This window comes from Notechis scutatus, chromosome 13 (genome assembly GCF_049901735.1).
Source record: "Notechis scutatus isolate UNSWTSFEM ecotype Mainland chromosome 13, rNotScu1.2, whole genome shotgun sequence".
Lineage (NCBI taxonomy): Eukaryota > Metazoa > Chordata > Lepidosauria > Squamata > Elapidae > Notechis > Notechis scutatus.
Genome location: NC_142021.1, coordinates 13,741,464 through 13,760,854, shown reverse-complemented (window position 1 = coordinate 13,760,854; position 19,391 = coordinate 13,741,464). Strand labels below are relative to the sequence as shown.

Genomic DNA, 19,391 nt, shown 5'->3' with positions numbered 1-19,391 from the left:
ATGGATGGAAACTGAACAAGGAGAGATTCAACCTGGGAATAAGGAGGAATTTTCTGACCATGAGAGCAATCAACCCAAGTAACAGAAGTTGTGGGAGCTTCATCACTGGAGGCTTTCAAGAAGAGACTGGACTGCTCTCTGTCAGAAACGGTGTAGGGTCTCCTGCTTGGGTGGGGGGTTGGACTGGATGACCTACAAGGTCCCTTCCAATGCTGTTAATCTGTAAATCTGTAAACCAAAGGGAAAAAAGAAGGAAGGCCCAGGTGCAAAGCAACTCCCATGACTTGGCTCCTCCTGAAGGCCTCTAGTCTCATCCACCAGGCATTGGAGAAGACCGCTGTCAATTTCGGCAAGGATCCTGCCAATCAGATCGGCTGCGCATTGCTCATATTGGGAGAGGGAAATATCTGTGGTTTCCCTGCAAGGGAAACTGGGTTTGAGTATGCTAACATTCCCAGCTCACAAGAGAATTAGCCCTTTAGAGTAGGGCTCTCCAATCTTGGCAACTTCGAGGCTTGTGGACTTCAACTCCCAGAATTCCCCAGTCAGCAAGGCTGGCTGAGAAATTCTGGGGGTTGAAGTCCACAAGCCTCGAAGTTGCCAAGTTTGGGAAGCCCAGCTTTGGAGAACAGGTGGGGTGGGCTAAGCATCCTGAATTCAAGATTTTGATGTGGCAAAACGTCCCTCGAACCTCAGAATTGCCAAGGGCTGGACTGAGACTTCCGCCAAAACCTATTTCTTGAATAATGTATCACTCTTGAGAAATTGGGGATAAAAGGAACAACAAAGCATCAGCCTGTCATTTTTGTCCAGCTGGTCCTTGACTTACGACCCCAAGTTTCTGTTGCTAAAGCGACATTTGTGAAGTGAGTTTTGCCCCATTTTACAACTTTTCTTGCCACTGTTGGTAAGTGAATCACTGCCATTGTCAAATTAGTCACACCGTTGTTATGTGAATCCGGATTCCCCATGGACTTTGCCGGTCCAAAGGTCATAAAAGGGGATCACATGTGATCCCAGGACACCGCCAAAGTCATGAGTCTGAGTGTTGATGCCATGACCGGGGGGGGGGGGGGGGGTTTCTGCAACGTAAGTGTGAACTTTCTCATATCCCTGATGATGATGTGGGTGTCATCGTTGCCTCTCACTTTGGTGGCTAAAGCCTCTCCAGGAGGTTTTTCCTTTGCAAAACTGAGGACTAGGATACTGATAAGCATGCTGGAATTCTCTGGAATTAAAAGGGGTGAACCTGTGGTGACAGCAAAGCGGGCCGGAGTCCCCATTCTTGTTCTGACTTCACGAAATCCCGAAGCAGATTCCTCGGCCCGACAAAACCCCTTTTTAATAGGCTAATATGAATTCCTGTCATTCACATCCGGCAAAGTCCCAGCAAACAGTTTTTCAAGGGTGACTTTACAACCACAGACCTTATCAGGCTTGGAGAGCTGCCAGGCCGATAGCTTCCAAGCGCAATGCTGTACCAGGAAATACTTGGCAAGGAGTCTCAAACAAAACTTCACCCTAATTAAACGAACTGATTGTCTCCTGGAAACCCCACTCCCCTTTCGCTCCTCTTTATTCCCTGTGGGAGGGACCATTCACCATCCACCAAAGCCCTTACTCCCAAATCGGCCCTTGTTCCTTAACTGTTCCCTTCTTCTGGCAGCTCTGCACATGCGCACATTGGGAACAGGCTCCAGCTGTTCTTCTGATCTCTGACTCCGAAGTCAGCTGATAACTGTCAGACGGCCCTGGCCCCATCTCTGCCTCCGACACAGAGGAGCCTTCCCCAGACTCCAGGACTGGCCCATGTTCCTCCCCAACCTCCTCACTATCCGAGTCTGCCGCCAGCTCTGCTGGCCACTGGCGGGCCACAACAATTCTGCCTTTGGATGGCCGGCCCTCAGTCAGAGCTTCTCATAGGATCTGAGCTCCTAATTTCTCCTCTCCTGTCCTGTTATTTTGGCAACCACTATGGAACCGAGGAATTTGACTCAATCCCAGCTCCACCGCAACCCTTTTGTAGCAAATAACAGGCTTTTCACAAAGGGGCCTGTAATGCTTAAAGAATTCTTGGGCCACACATGCCTGACTTTGAGAGAAACACCATAATTAACAGACAGAAGATGTTCCTACCAGTGGAAATTAACTCCTGCAGTCATGGAGGCTCGCTTCGCACAAGACGAAACCCCTAGGACTGCTTTGGCACATGTCGGAGGGCTACGTGTGACCAGGAAAAGAGTCCCCGCTCTGTGGGAAGAAATTTTCCCTCTCCAACTCTGCTTCCCTCACTCTCTAGTTCAGGGGGTCTCCAACTTGGCAACTTTAAGACTTGTGGACGTCAACTCCCAGAGTTCTTCAGCCAGCAACTCTGAGAGTTGACGTCCACAACTCTTAAAGTTGGAGACCCTTGCTCTAGTTGACCCCAGCTCAGGGATGAGATTCTACCAGTTCAGCCTGGTTCGAGTGAACCGGTAGTTCCGAGGATCAGCTGGGAGTGAACCAGTTCAGTTTGCTCTGACAATCAGCTGTTGGGCTCACCTACCGCACGTCAGCTGTTTAACACACAGGGATTGCTGGAGAAGGTCAGTAGCAAACGCTCTGCGCACATGCAAACCGCGTGCTGACCGATCCGGTTGTTACACCGGTTGAATCTCACCCCTGCCCCAGCTCGCTGTCGCAACTCCTTGCCTCACGGGTGTCTTCCCTTCCCTGGTTTCCAGCCAGCTTACAAAAGACACACAAACACAAATACACGCACCCTTCAAACTCACTTTCGGATCCTGGCATGACAGCCAGCCGCTCCCTTGGCTTTAAGAGCTGCCGGGTTCCTCTCGAAATGGACTGTCCCCAACAATACACCATTTCCTATGCTAACCCTGGTTAGTTTGTAGTTGCCTTGTTGGTCTTCTGGCTTACAGTGTCATGTGACTGGAGCGTTCGGTTAGCTTTTTTAAAAAACAAAGGCCTATTGTGTCCTTCCAAGTAACGAGTTAATGTAATAACAGAGTTTATTGGGCAAATATGCATGATATCCGTGAGCGAAGAAACTCCAAACCTCCCCAAATGCTTTTGGTACAAAAAGCCACACATATTTCTCAATAACAACAAAAACTCCCTTCCAAAAAATCATAATCGAGCGGCCTCCAATTTGGCACGGGAGTTGGGAGAAGGATTATGCCTTCAGCTGTAACAGCCAGGAGTGCTCTTTAGGGAAATGTGTAGCTGACTCAGACTCAATATTGGGGGGGGGGGTTTGCTAATCTTTATTTTTTAAAGAAACCCACTAAAAGTCTGTTCAGCATCATGAACTCAGTTGAGACTGTTTAATTTTGTCTCAAATTTTGCATACCAATTCCAACTTTTTAAAAAAAAAACAAAGTCCTAAAACCTTTCACCATCACACTATACAAATAAAAGGAGTTTCTTTCTGCTTCCTTGACGCAGGACCTATTGGCTTGAAGAGCATCCCTGAGTGGTAGGAAAGGATGAGGTTGTGTGTGAGTCTTTGTGATATCCATGTTCTGACTGAGGCTTCCCAAGACCATGAAGCCGACTCCTCGTCCCGATAAAACCCCTTTTATTTAGATTAAAGGGAATTCCTCTCCAGCAAAGTCCCAGCAAACAGTCTTGCAAGAGATTTCACAACTACAGACCTTGATCAGGCTTGGAGAGTTGCCAGGCTGATATCTCCCAAATGCCATGCTGTAACAGCAATTACTTGGCAAGAAGTCAGAAACAGATGTTCACCCTGATGAATTGAACTAGTTGTCTCCTGCAAAACCTCAGTCCTCTTTCGCTCCTCTTTATTCCCTTTGGGAGGGTCCATTCACTGTCCACCTGAGCCTTTACTCCCAAGTTGACCCTTGTTCCTTAGCTGTTCCCTTCTCCTGGCAGCTCTGTGCATGCGCACATTGGAAACAGGCTCCAGCTGTTCTTCTGCCCCACTGATCTCTAACTTCGAAGGCAGCTGATAACTGACAGACGGCCCTGGCCCCATCGCTGCCTCTGAGGCAGAGCCCTTGTCAGAGCCTTCCCCAGCCTCCAGGACTGGCCCATGTTCCTCCACAACAATCCAGGGTGAAACCAAGTGGTCTGCAGCTTTTTGCACCCTAACCCTAAATTTGGAGACAGTGCAGCTGCATCTGGGGAAAGTCAGAAAAATCAGAGTGTAGTCCTCCCAGCACATATAGGATGGGGGGGGGGACAGGCCTTTGGCTGCCCAGGTGGGCCCATATTCTTGCTTCTACCTGCATCCTGCTGAGATACCCAGCTTCCAAGGACTTCACCTTGCTAAAAGGAAGGAAGCAGCCCTGCTCATACATTTTTAAATTCTGCCTGGGCCACAGCTTCACCCTAAGCTACACGCCAATCATTTGAACATTGGTCATTAAGTAACATATCTTTCCTTGTTGTAAAATGAAATAAAATCCCATCCTGAGCACAGACTGTATTCTGTACACTCAAGGCTTAAAGCATGTTGGACACAAATCCCTCCTTTTGTGCAGGTTGCTCTGTCACACTTGCTTGGCGTGAACAATTCTCCCAGGGCTAGAAGGAGGAAGCCCAGTGGCGAGCAATCTCCAAGGATTGCTGGAGAATTTCCAGATTTCGTTTCTCAAGAGGTTGTCCTCGAAGGGAGCTGAAATTCTTAGGAAAGCTAGCAATGTATTTTCTAAGGCTTTTCTCTGCTGCTGCAGCATTCTGACAATAGGTCTTTTGCGATGCCTCCTGAAAAGATTAACAGATTAACAGAGTTGGAAGGGACCTTGTAGGTCATCTAGTCCAACCCCCCCGCCCAAGCAGACCTTACAATATTTCTGACAGATGGCAGCCCAGTCTCTTCTGGAAAGCCTCCAGTGATGAAACTCCACAACTTCTGAAGGCAACTTCTGTTCCATGGGATGATTGTTCTGTCAGAAAATATCTCCTTATTTCCAGGTTGAATCTCTTCTTGATCGATTTCTATCCATTATTCCTTTTCTGGCCTTTGGTGTTTTGGAAAACAGCTTGACCCCTTCCTCCTCTCTGTGGCAGCCCCTCAAATATTGGAAGATGCTCTCCTGTCTCCGCTGGTCCTTCTCTTCCCTAGACGAGCCAGGCCCAGTTCCTGCATCCGTTCATCGCATGTTTTAGCCTCCAGTCCCCTCATCATCCTGGTTGCTCTTCCCTGCACATATTCTAGAGCAGGGATCCCCAACCTTTTACACTGCGCCCGGTATCCCCAACCTTTTTATGGCGCGGCCCGGTACCGACATCAGCTGGGCGCCATCTTGTTTTGATGAAAAGTGCTTCCGGTGAGCTCACCGGAAGCACTTTTTCATCAAAACAAGATGGCGGCACCCAGCGCTCGTGAGCTTTTCCGGTGAGCTTTTAGAAATGGCTTTCTACCGGAAAAGCTCACCGGAAGCACTTTTTCATCAAAACAAGATGGCGGCACCCAGCAAGCCAGCGGCCCGGTAGGACTTGTTCCACGGACCGGTACACGGTCCGCGGACCGTGGTTGGGGACCCCTGTTCTAGAGTCTCAACCTCTTTTTCATAGTGTGGTGACCAAAAGGACTCAGCTGTCTCCATTGATAAGCTGGGCATGACTCAGCTATGGAGGGTTAGGGTTAGAGAGTCTCAACGTCTTTTTTAGTTCTTTGTTAAAAAACAGACAAAGGCTTGGAGGGGAGCAATTTTGAGGATGGGTGGATGAAGGCTTACCCTGCCCTCAAAGTGGGGTGTGTATGTGAGTGTGTGTGTGAGAGAGAGAGAGAGATTTCGTTGCCTATAGAAATGTGGATGTTCTAGAAAAGAGAGTTCCCCCCCTGCTTCTTTGCAGCTGACTTGATCTCAGCCCCCTGCTCCCCTGACGGCTCTCCCTCCCTTCCCTCCGCAGAGAGCGATCCCAAGGAGCGCGTCTCGGCCCCGAGCAGCACCCTGGAGAAGGCCGCGCAGCCGCTGCGCAAGGGCCCGGCGGTGGCGGCCGCGGCGGCGGCGGCGGAGGAGGCGGGCGAGTACACCGTCCTGAAGGAGAGCCCCCGGGCCCGGCGGACGGCGGCGAGGCGCCCCTGCTCAAGTCCTCGGACAGCGAGCGCTCTTCCTGCGGCTCCGGCTCGGTCAGCGGCGCGCTCTACGCCCGCATCGCGCGCCTCTCCAAGCAGTCCCGGGAGGAGGAGGACGCCCCGGCGGCCAAGCCCCCGTCCCCGGAGCGGGCCAAGCCGCCCCCGCCGGACCCCTCCACCAAGCCCAAAGTCTCCTGGATCCACCACAAGTACAACGCGGCCCAGAGCAACTCCCTGCCGGCCGCGGCCGAGCTGCAAGCGGAGCGCCGGCCCGGCCCCTCCAAGCGCAAGAGGAGCCCCGGCGAGGCCGCGAGGGCCAAGGACAGGGCCCCCAAGCCCCCCCAGGAGCCCGGCAGCCCGGAGGGCCCACCCGGCCCCGCTCAGGTCAGGCAGCGCAGCCGGACCGGGCCGGAGCCCGCGGAGAACCTCAACGGCGCCCTGCACTCCGCGCTCAAGAGGATGGGGGCCCCGGCGGCGGAGAGGCGGCCGGCCGAGGCGCCCCGGAGCCCCGCGCAGCCCAAAGCGCCGCCCGGCTTCTCCTCCGAAGCCGCCACGCTGCTGGCCGCGCAGCTGAAGGAAAAGACCCAGAGCCTCCAGCGGGGCGAGGCGGGGGCGCGGCCCAACGGCATGAGCCCCCTCCCGGCCCAGCGGGAGAAGCCGGCGCCCCCGCAGAAGGCCAAGCAGGCGGGCGCCGCCCCCGCCGGGCAGAAGGCCGGCAAGCCCCTGCTGCCCACCTCCGCCCCGCTGCAGAAACTGCTGGGGCCCGACGCCGCCGCCCGCCGAGCCCAAGAGCGGGGAGAAGCAGACCGCAGCTGGCGGCAGCCCCGAGCCGACCCCGCGCCCAAGAAAACGCCCATCAAGAAGCCGCCGCGCAAGAAGGGCCGGGAGGGGGCCGCCGAGCCGCCCAAGGGAGCCGCCGCCCCGCCGCAGACTGTGCAATAGGGGAGGGGGAAGCCGGACCTGTCCCGGGGCCAGCGGAGACCCCGCCCCACAGAGATCCAGGGCCTCTCTTTGGATGGCCGCCCCTGGGATGGGTCGCGAGGCTTTGGGGGACCCAGCGCTGGCGCTGGGCTCTGGCGGGGGGCTTTCTTTAAACCGCCGTTGTAACTGCATAGATCCGCTTCTCTCCCTCGACCTCCGGGGAGACCCTCGCGGGCCTGGGGAAGGGTGCCTTGGGGTGGGTTCCGGGCAGGGAGGGGGCTGAGGCTGGGCTGTTGGGGGTCAGCAGGACTGGGCCTTTTCTTGGAGGAGGGGTAGCTGCCTTGACTCTGGGGGCCCACAATTCCTGGGAAGCGAGGGCAGACTCTGCAGGAAGAGGGAAGGGGCTGCTGCCAGCTGACCTGCAGGCTGTGATCAGAACAGACCTGGTTTGGGCCCTTCCCAGCAGCCAGGCCGTGGGCTCAGTTCCCCAGGCACCTCCACTGCCTCCGACCAGCCTCCTGGAATATCCCATGCAGCAGCCTCCATCTTCTTCCTCCTCCTCCTCCTCCTCCTCCTCTTGGGAGCCAGGTGGGGGCAGCAGGGAAGAGGCTTTAAAGGCCAGCATGGCTCCACCTGGTGTTTCCTTCCTCAAATAAAAGGATGGTATTTCTAGCTCTGTCTTTGGACTCCTTTTCCCGGTGAACCATTTGTCCCTCCCATGTCCAGCTTTCCCTCCTTAAGGCAGAGGGGCTCAGGGTGAATTCAGCTGCTGACTCCGTCAGGGACAAACTGCCCAGAAGGAAGTCAGTCTCCCCTTCTTGGATTTCTCAGGTGGGTTTCCTGGGGGTCTCCCATGCAAGAATTAACTAGGGGCCACCCTGTTCCAGCCCACAAGGTAGCAATAGCACTTAGACTGATAATACCGCTTCCCAATGCTTTCCAGCCATCTGTAAGCAGTTTACAGAGTCAGCCTCTTGCCCCCAACCATCTGGGTCCTCATTTTACCCACCTCGGAAGGATAGAAGGTGAGTCCACCTTGAGCCACTTAGAATCGAACTGCTGGCAGTGGGCAGAGGGAGGGAGGGAGGGAGGGAGGAAGGAAGGAAGGGCAATAGCAATAGCAATACTTATACACCGCTTCACATTGTTTTAACAGCCCTCTCTAAGTGGTTTACAGAGTCAGCCTCTTGCCCCCCAACAATGTGGGTTTTTACCCACCTCGGAAGGATGGAAGGTGGACTCAACCTTGAGCCTGGTGAGATTCAAACTGCCAAATTACAGGCAGGCAGCAGAAGTAGCGTGCAGTACTGCACTCTAACCACTGTGCCACAGTGGCTCTTAGATGGGGGACTTGGCACCCTAGGAGAACCTTCTGGCTTGGGGTCAGCACTAGGTATCTTCCCTCCAGTTCTCCAGATCAGCCTTCTGCTGCCCTCCAGAGCCATCCCCAGAATTGCCACCCCAAAAAAGACATGCTTATCAGGACAAGGCATCTGGAAGACTCCCCGCTGGGGAAAGCAGACAATGGCTTGTGGCTGGCTGGGTTGCTGGCCCATCAATTTCCTGTAATTCTCCAAAGGAACATTGTGCCAGGGGATTATGGGAAATTTCAAAGAGCAACTGAAGTTCTTCCCACCCCAAAAATGTTTCCAGCTTGGATAAAGCCTTAGTAAGGCCACACCTGGAATGTTGCATCCAGTTTTGGTCACCATATTACAAAAAGAGAATGCTGAGATTTTGGGAAAAGTGCAGAGAAGAGCAACTAAGATGATCAAAGGCCTGGAGACTAAAACATGAAGAACAATTGCAGGATTTGGGTTTGGCTAGTCTAGAGAAAAGAAGGACAAGGGGGGACATGGTAGCAGTCTTCCAGTATTTTGAGGGGCTGCCACAAAGAAGAAGAAGGGGGTCAAATTATTCTCAAAGCACCTGAAGGCAAGATAAGGAGCAACGGATGGAAACTAGCTAAGGAGAGAAGCAACCTAGAATTAAGGAGGAATTTCCTGACAGTGAGGACAATTAACCAGTGGAACAAATTCCCTCCAGAAGTTGTGAATTCTCCAACACTGGAAGTTTTTAAGACTGGATCACCATTTGTCTGAAATGGGAGAGGGCTGTGATGGTGAACCTATGCCATGAGTGCCAGAGGTGGCATGCAGAGCCCTCTCAGTGGGCACGCTCACCATTGCCAGCTGCTCTTCTGGTTTCTGGTGCACACATGTGCTCCAGCCAGCTGGTCTTCATGGGTGCCGGAGCGTTGGAAAATGGCCCTCAAAACAGCCTGAAAACGGCCTGAAAACCAGCCTGAAACCAGCCCCAGAAACAGCCCCAGAAACAGCCCCAAAACAGGCAGGCATGTGGTCTTCAGTTTTCCGGTGCTCCGGCACACACATGCACGTGTGTTCTAGTTTGGGCACTGGGTGGCGAAAAGGTTCACCATCGCTGGTAGAGGGTTTCCTGCCGAAGCAGGGAGATTGACTAGAAGACCTCCAAGGTCCCTTCCAGCTCTATTCTGATTGATTGATGGATTGATTGATTAAATTACAAATGTTCACTGCTGCAGCTGGTGAACTTGTAGCTTCCAGCGGAGTCGGAACTCTTGAACCAAACTCATTTTAATTTCTTTTATATTGAAGCGCACTCGATGCTTAGTGGGACATGTTGGGCTTCCAGCAACCGGCTTCCTAGCTGGCAATGAGCACTGCAGCCCCTGGGCCAATGGGCAGCTGGATGAACCTTCTTCCTCCACCTGTTGTTTAAGGAAAGGGCTGGAATCTGTGCTGCGTTCAGTAACCCCATGGAGCTTCTGTAAGTTGAACAATACTGGGATGGGAAGTCCATGTAGCACTTAGCACTTAGACGTATGCTTTTCCAGCCCTCTCTAAGCGGTTTACAGAGTCAGCCTCTTGCCCCCAACAATCTGGGTCCTCATTTTATTGACCTTGGAAGGATGGAAGGCTGAGTCAACCTTGAGCCAGTCAGGATTGAACTGCTGGCAATGGGCAGAGTTAGCCTGCAATACTGCCTTCTAACCATTAGGGGGGAAGGAAGGAAAGGAGGAAGGAAGGAAGGGAGGGAGGGAGGGAGGGAGGGAGGGAAGGAAAAGGAAGAGCAAAGCAATAGCAATAGCACTTAGACTTATATGCCGCTTTCCAGCCCTCTCTAAGTGATTTACAGAGTCAGCCTCTTGCCCCCAACAATCTGGGTCCTCACCCACTTCGGAAGGAGGGAAGGCTGAGTCAACCTTGAGCCTGGTGGGATTTGAACTGCCAAATTTCAGGCAGCCGGCAGTCAGCAGAAGTAGTCTGCAGTACTGCACTCTAACCATTGCACCACCGAGGCTCATATGCTGCATAAAACCAAGCCACAACACAAGGAACAATATCTACCTATGGAAATTGTCAGTCATCCAGGTCATGGTTATACAAAGGATGCTTTTCAAAAGGCACCTGGACTCTCTTTGTTTTTTTTCGCTTCTCATTCAAGGAGCTTTTTCGGTTCTGAAGAAGTCAGGACTGAAGATGCTTCTTGGATGAGAAGCAAAATGTCTTGAAGGGAAAAAAAAACAAAGTCCATTTGCCTTTAGAAAAGCACCTTTTGGACAAGGAACACAATAATTTAAAAACCAGTCCAATGAGAAACAATCACAGCCAATAAAGATACAGGTTGTGCTGTAGTGTTTAATCACCAAAAGTCATCCAGAAAAGCTACCCCTTAACCTCCTCATTTTTATTAGCACCAGTGCATTTCTAACCTGCCACAGCCAATGTTCTCTGGGTGGTTTAAATGTCATTAAAACATTTACATTTTGTTTTGGAAAAGGAAAGAGCAGGTGTTTGGTTGCAACTGTGACATGCTATGACTTGGGAAGAAGACCGTCTCTCCAAGGATTGCCAATGCAAGGCAGAACCATTGCTTGACCTCAAACTGGAGGAAATGAGGAGAAATGCCTGGGAGAAGGAGGCGGCTTTCTTCAGCTGGTTAAGTTGCTGGGAGAAGAGCAATACCACTTTCAATAGCCCTTAGACTTATACACCGCTTCACAGTCTTTTATAGCCCTCTCTAAGAGGTTTACAGAGTCAGCCTCTTGCCCCTCACAATCTGGGCCCTCATTTCACCATCTCAGAAAGAGGGAAGGCTGAGTCAAGATCGAACTGTTGGCAGTGGGCAGAGTTTGCCTGCAATACTGTATTCTAAGCACTGTGCATCATGGAAGGAAGGGAGGGAGAGAGGAAGGAAGGAAGGAAGGAAGGAAGGAAGGAAGGAAGGAAGGAAGGAAGGAAGGAAGGAAGGAAGGAAGGAAGGAAGGAAGGAAGGAAGGAAGGAAGGAAGGAAAAAGGAAGAGGAATAACAACAGCAATAGCACCTAAACCAACAATCTTCAAACTTGGCAGGCAGCCGGTAGTCAGCAGAAGTAGCCTGCAGTACTGCACTCTAACCACTGTGCCACCGCAGCTTATAGAGAGGATGCCAAAGGGCCACTTAGGGCCATTCCGTCACCCCTCTCGGCCATGATGTGCTCACTGGGGTTACTGAATAGACCAGCCATGGACAAATCCAGGCACAGCCTCCTGTTTCCCAATCTTGGCAACTTTTAAGACATGTGGACTTCAACTGCCATGATTGCCCATCCAGCATCCAAATGCCACATCTTAAAAAGATGCCAAGGTTGGGAAACCCTGATGGAGCAGATTTGTCTACAAGGCAGCGCCTTCTGATCTTGGACTGAAATAAAAGTCTGATTGACACAATCTGGGCATTACTGCCTATCCATAGGACGGGGCCCCAAAGACAGCTTAAGGGCTCTGCTCCGTCGGGAGTCCATCAGCTGCTCGAGGTGTCAAACTCAATTTCATCAGGGCTGTGGTTGACCTCAGGGGGGGTGGGACCTCGACTGGGTGGGCATGGCCAGCTTGACACCACTCCCCAAGCTGCTGGCATGTGTGATGACCCAAAGGGGTGTGGCACAGAAGCAACAAAGTCACAGAAGTAGATAAAGTCCCTTTAATTCCTCCAACTTGTCCCCCAATGTCCAGTTATCATCGGCTGGAGAAAAAACCCTCCTAAGAACAATTTTTAAAGGGAAGAAATTCCATCCAAACCCAAAGTACATCTAAATTATAAATAAAAACCAACACAAACCACGCTGCAGCAATTAACGAGACAGGGCAGGACAAGGAATTGCAGACTTCATAACAAAATGAAACACACACCTTTGGGGGGATGCTGGAACCCAGATAAGATGTGACAAACAAAGATAATTCACGCTTTGCTTCCAGAAAGGTGCTGTGCGCAAACGCTCTTTTTAAATCCTGTTTTCCCAGCTGCAGCTAATGAAGGAAATCAGGGCCTTTTCCTCCCCCGTCACGCACGTAACTCACGTTTCAGGTGGCCCTGGGTCTTCCTCTGAATGCCCAGCCGGACTGTGCCCTTCCCCAGTTTCCTCCACCATCTCCGGAGCCACACTCCCACTCCCTGTCAGCTGCTCGACCTCCCCCTCAGAATCAGATTCCAACAGGGGCATGACAGCATATTTCCTCTTTGCACTGAGTAGACTGAGCCAAAGTGACGCAGGGTGACCCCCTTACATTTCCCAGGGTGGCCCCGTGCAGTGGTGGGATTCAAATATTTTTACTACTGGTTCTGTGGGTGTGGCTTGGTGGGTGTGCCAGGGGAAGGATACTGCAAAGTCTCCCTCCCCACCCCACAAACCTGCTTTCCAGCTCCGTTCTCCTGTGCAGGGCAAACAAAGGAGACCCAGCCAATCAGCTGGGACTCGATGGGAGGCAGAGAAGAGATGGGGTTGGTGGGGCCAGTCAGAGGTGGGATTGGCTGGTTCTCCGAACTAGTCAAAATTTCCGCTACCGGTTCTCCAGAACTGGTCAGAACCTGCTGAATACCACCTCTGGCTCCATGGGCCTGATCCAACCACATTGTGGGCAGGATGCTGCCCGTGGCCCTTGTGTTTGACACCCCTGTCCTAGAGCATGTCGAACGATGCTGAATTTCCATGTTCCAGGTCAGCAGATTTGGGCAGGTTCTTCTCCAGACCTGGCCCCCTGCTCTTCTTTTTGACTTCCGCAGCCACTTTTCCTTTACCCAATGAATTGGTGCAGGGCAGCCAGTCAAAACTAGAGCAGCGATTTCTCCGTCTCAGCAACTTTTAAGATGCTGGCTGAGGGATCTTAGAAATTGCTGAGGTTGAGAAAGAAAGAACCAGAAGCGAAGCCCTGAAGCTGACTGGACCAGAGGTCCCCAGCCCCCAGTCCATGGACTGGCACTGTTTTGACCCAAACTTTGTTCCAAGGAAACAAACACCAAACGGAGGTAACCGCAAAAACTTTTAATGATTCTTTACAAATTCCGTTCCTTCACGGTTAAAAGGCTGTTTTCCAACTAATTGTCTCTGATAAGAACGAGCCTTGCCAAGGTTGTGCAAGGCTGCCAAGAACACGAGATAAAGTTACTAAGAAATATTTCAAACACAAAGAGTCTCCAAACACCAACCAAGATACTCCGAACGTCCACCAGGCTTGAGTGCAAAAACTTCTTTGCTTCCTGCAAAGAACTCCGGATTCTCAGCTGGCTTTTATCTCTCAAGGGAAGGGCCATTACCTTGAAGCCTTACTCCCGAGTTGCCCGTGCTGCTGCAGGTGCTCTTTCCTTCAAGCAGCCCTGCACGCACACACGCTAAGCACAGACTCCTCAGGGGCTTCTTTATCACTGCTGCCAGCCTCCACAATCTCCAAAGGCAGGACTCCACTCCCTGATTGTCATGGCCCCATCCCTGCCTCACACACAGGCCCCTCATCTGAGTCCTCGCTCTCTGAGACCTCAGCCATCCACACCTGCTGCCAGCGAACCACAATAGGCATGGGGCTGTAGCAGGCCAGAAACTGGGCTACACAAATAAGCGAAGCCCCATCCGTGGGATGCCAGGTAGCATGCAAAACCACACACCCCCTCTGGTCCACAGAAAAACCTCCCTCCACGGAACTGGTCATGGATGCCCCCAAAGTTGGGGGCCACTGGACTACTTTATACCTGTGATGGAAAGGACCCCTCTGACCTCCTTCTGCATTCTCCCTGGCCAGGAACTCCCTTCCCATTGGCTGCTGCAGCTGGAAGCCTGCTCCTACTTGCCTCTTTTCTCAACCTATATCAGAGGTCCCTGTTAAGAATTATCAAATATGGCTATAGAGTAGAGTAGCAGACTCTACTCATTGGCCCAACCACTGGCGGGAGAAATAAAGTCCCATCAGTGGCTGAAGCTTTAGACAGCACTAGCTACAAAAGCTGGCGCCTGCCACAGCTGAGCAACTTTTTACTTAAACAGCAATAAGAGTTTTACCTGCTCCTGCCGCATCCTGCCTCTTATTCCCGCGGACCCATCTAACATTGGCGATGAAGGTGAGATCCTGAGCTGCGGAGAGAACAAAGGACATCTTGTGGGATTCGGATGACATTTTACTGGCCATCACAATGATTGTGACCCCGCCAACCAACATGACACAACGCTTGACCAGCCTGGCACACCACCCGATGTCGATCCCCTACAACGCGGCAAAGGAGAAATGGTCCTCATACATGGGCTGATTTGACCTGCACCTGGAAGTCAACAGACTCCAAGCAGCCCCCAATGCACAGAAAAAAGCCTTATTCCTGACCTACTGTGACTCTGAAATTTATAAAATGGCAGGTGCCCTCGTATCGGACGACCTGCGGAGTGTATCCTGGGACGAACTCCAATGGGCACCCAAGGGACATTACACCCCCTCTCCCTCCTACCTGGCAAGCTGGCATGAATTTTACACACGGAGCCAGAGAGAGGGGGAGACAATAAACACATTCGTAGCCAAACTGCGGAAGATAGCAAAACAACTGCAGGTTCCCAGACACAGAAGGGATGATCCGAGACCGAATCATCCTGGGAATGAGGGACCAAATGCTACAAAAGAGACTCTTGGCCCGGGAGGACGTCTCATCAAGAAAGCCATTGATGAGGCATGAGCCGTGTAGTCCTCTGACAACTTGGCAGCGCGGATCAGAGGGACAGGGAGGGTCCATGCAACCAAGGCCAATCGCCACCAAAGCCACTCTGCCTCCGAAGCAAGCGAGGACAATGAAGAAGTGCACAAGATGAAGTCCGGTTAACCAGACGGGAAACAAGGAAATAGATAGTGCGGGGGTTGTGGAGAAAATCACCACCACTCGGCATGCTGTTTTAAGGACACTATCTGCCGAAGATGTGAACGCAGAGGCCACATCGTGGAGGTATGCCGAGCCATCCAACCGACCAACAAGCAAGGCAGGTGGGTATCATCACCCACAAGGCAAAATGGCTGAGGGAAGACGGAAGACCCCTGGCAGGAAATTCAAAAGGAGAGATGATGCCAGGGAAGAAGAAACACACTTTACCTTCGTTGGCTACGCCAAGACCCAGGTGACACACGCTGATGCCTATGAGGCCAACAAAAAATGGCCACAGTATCCATCGAGGGCAAGCCCTGCCAGATGGAAGTAGACTTGGGGTCCTACATATCCATGATCTCGTGAGACACCTTCAAAAGACTCCAACCCAAACTGCGGTGCGACCAATTGGAACCACAGACTATTATATTAAAAGATTACCAGGGCTGCCGCAAATCTGTCCTGGGCAGGAAGATGGCCCACATAGAATACGGCCAATTTCAAGGAAACCTGCCACTCACCATAGTAGATCGGAATCTGCCAAGTCTACTAGGAAGAGAATGGTTCCAGCCGCTCCAGATCAACATCACCGGCGGTCACACAGCACAGACCACCACCCCGCCCCTGGCAGCAGACATCACAGAACTGGAACAGGAATTCAGTGATGTCTTCGATGACAAACTGGGCAAGTATACAGGGACCCCAATATCATTTAATTTAGACCCCAACATTGCCCTGGTCCGACTCAAGTCCCATTTGCCCTCTGGCCCAAGGTCGAAGAACAATTAAATAAATTAATTGCCCAAGGGGTCCTCGAGCCAGTTGGCCATGCCAAATGGGAGACCCCAATCGTCATCCCAGTTAAACCAGACTGGTCAGTCAGGATTTGTGCTGACTACAAGACAACATTGAATAAGGCCCTCCAATGAAGTGCCTATCCTGTGCCAGTAGTACAGCACCTCCTGCACTCTCTGAGCCAAGGGACTATATTTGCCAAATTAGATCTCGCCCAGGCCTATCAGCAACTGCCCATCGATGAGGAAACCGCTGAAGCGCAAACCATTGTCACCCACCAAGGTGCTTTTAAATACAAGCAGCTGCAGTTCAGAGTCAGCATTGCCCCAGGCCTGTTCCAGAGCATTATGGAAAGGCTACTGCACAACATTCCAGGGGTAATCCCATATTTCGACGATGTAATCATCTCGGCCGAAAGCAGGGAGCAATTGACTGAGGACAGTATTGGGCAGATTCCAGGAAGCCGGACTGAAATTAAAAAGGAATAAGTGCCACCTAGCCGTCCCCCAAGTGGAGTTTTGGGGTTTCCTGATAGACCATCCAGCATCAGACCCACAAACAGGAAATTGAAGGAGATACAGGAAGCTCCCACCCCACAAAACAAAATGAAACTGCAAGCCTTCCTGGGGTTACTCAACTTCTACAATGTTTTCTTACCACAGAAGGTGACCATTGCAGAACTGCTCCACAGACTGCTAGATAAAACAACCACCTGGGCCTGGGGGCAACACAAGGCCGACACTTTCAAAAAGATTAAAAACGTCCTGACATCCAGCAGCATTCTCATACAATACAGCGAGATGCTACCATTGACACTCACATGCGATGCCTCTCCCTATGGAATCAGAGCAGTCCTCAGCCACTGACTACCCAACAGGACAGAAGCCCCCATACCATATTACTCAAAGACACTGTCCAAAACGCAAAGAAACTATAGCCATATCAACAAGGAAGCACTTGCTGCAGTCACAGGAGTCAAGCACTTCCACGAATACCTTTATGGAAGACAATTCAATTTGATCACTGATCACAAACCTTTGCTGGGTATCCTCGCCGGAGATAGACCCACACCAAACATCCTATCACCCAGGATGTTAAGATGGACTGTGTTCCTGGTCTCATATAGCTACCACATAATCCACAGGCCAGGAAAAGACATCTCCCTCGCCGACGCCCTGAGCCGCTGTCCCCTTCCAGACCTAGCCGAAGACCTGGCGCTGTCCACCACAGTATTACTAGTGGAGGAACTACTGCCTGGACTGATGACGTCTACAGAGATCGTGACACTCACAGCCCGCAACAAAATTATGGCGTGGATTTCAAACTGGGTGTGGAGGGGATGGCCGGAAGCGGTAAAAGGGGATGAATTCAAACCGTATAAAAACAGACAGGCTGAGCTGTCAGTACTAAAGGGCTGCATACTGGGGGTGGAGAGAGTAGTTATTCCGCCCCCACTAAGGAATAGAATATTGACACTGCTACACGAGGGCCACCTGGGGATAGTCCGAAAGAAAGCCCTGGCCAGAAGCTATGTGTGGTGGCCAGGGCTGGACAAAGAAACCTGGGTCGCCACCTGCACCCCCTGTCAAAAAACCAGACCAGTCCACCCAGCAGTGAGCCCCAGAAAATGGGAGACACACCCACAGCCCCACGGGCCTGAGTACACATTGACTTCACTGGGCCCTGCAAGGGGCAAATTTTCCTCATAGTCGTCAATGCATACTCCAAGTAGTTGGAAGTAATACTAATGAAGTCCACCACATCAGAGGCCACCATAAGAGCCCTCTGACAACTATTCTCCACTCATGGGCTTCTGGACATCCTCATCTCTGGCAACGAGCTGCAGTTCACCTTGCAGCCATTCAAAGCATTCCTGGCTGGACTGGGGATCAGGCACGCACTGTCCGCACCTGCACATCCAGCGACAAACAGACAAGCAGAGAGAATGGTCCGAATGACCAAAGAAACGCTCAGGCGAATGGGCTGAGGGGACTGGCAAGAAAGGATCGATAAAATGCTCTTGGCCCAATACATCACACCCCACGTAACAACACACTGTAGCCCCGCAGAACTATTAATGGGCCAAAGGCTACAATCAACACTTGACAGAGTCCACCCCAACTACAGCACCGAGACACCCATAGATTCCACGGGAAAGTGCAGGCAATTCACCATAGGGGACCCGGTCTACGCCCACAAGTATACAGAGGGACCCACATGGGTACCAGCCAGGGTCACAGGGATTACAGGGCCCCGATCATACAGGGTAGAAACCGAAGAAGGGAGACTGTGGGAGAGACACATTGACCAGATCAGAGGCTGGGTCCCTAGCACAGACAACCAGCCAGACACCTGACACTCTCCAGCAGAACGGTCGCTGACTCAGGCCCTACATACAGAGCTCAACAAGAGAACTGACTGCCTAGCCTCAAACCCGGACAGAACACGGGAACACTTATCTTTTGAAGAGGAAATCCCTGGTGTACTTCTGAGGCCTCAAGCTCAACAGTCCCTGCTGCACCACAAGACGACTTCGAGATGGTTCTACAGGCAGGGACCGGAGCAGCGGCGGACCCATCCACTCAGGCCACTGCCCCAGGAACTAGTGAGGTGTACAGGTCCAGTCACACCCCTCAAAGCCCTGCCTACCTACGTGACAATGTAAGGTATGTGATGTTGATGGGAGGAACACTAACTAGGAGGGGAGGGGTGTTAAGTATTACCAAATATGGCCATAGAGTGGAGTCGGCTAGCAGACTCCACACATTGGCCCAGCCACTGGCGGGAGAAATAAAGTCCCATCAGTGGCTGAAGCTTTGGACAGCGCTAGCTACAAAAGCTGGCACCTGCCGCGGCTGAGTGGCTTTTTACTTAAACAGCAATAAAAAGAGTTTTACCTGCTCCTGCCGCGTCCTGCCTCTTATTCCCGCGAACCCATCTAATAGTCCCCTAACTTGGCAACTCTAAGACTTGTGGACTTGTGGGCTATGCTGGCTGGAGAATTCTGGGAGTTGAAGTCTACAGGTCTTAAAGTTGCCAAGTTTGGGGACCCCTGGCCTACATTCTTGGGGAGCTTTATACGTGTCCTGCTTCCCTGCAGTGAAAACCCTACTCTCCAAACATACCGAGCAGCTGCAACTCCTGCCAGCCAGAAGAGGACAATACATAAAACCCTAATGCTCGGCTGCCCTTTGTGGCTGAAAGGCTCACCCACGATTTCAAGGGAGGAAACAAACAAAAGGGGGGAGGGGAGATGCAGCAGGTGGAATATATATAGAATCACAGAGTTGGAAGGGACTGTTGTCCCCAAAACTGGGCTCTTGCTTGGTGTCGAAGCCGATAAGTCACTGGACACAAGGTGTGATACAATATACTTTTATTTTGGTACCAAGATATAAGGACCCTGGTTCGAAAGCTAACCAAGGGCCTCGATGAG

At 51.9% G+C, this 19,391-nt stretch overlaps 1 protein-coding gene across 1 annotated transcript in view; it reads left to right on the top strand.

Annotated features, from left to right (window-relative positions):
• LOC113422868 (scavenger receptor class F member 2-like) overlaps window positions 1-7,643 on the top strand; it is a 93,684-nt gene extending 86,041 nt beyond the window's left edge. The window contains 2 exon segments of the mRNA XM_087942821.1: window positions 5,884-6,030; window positions 6,033-7,643. Coding sequence (XP_087798947.1) covers window positions 5,884-6,030; window positions 6,033-6,991 — 1,106 coding nt within the window. The 3' untranslated portion in view covers window positions 6,992-7,643.
• Window positions 7,644-19,391: the final 11,748 nt, after the last annotated feature.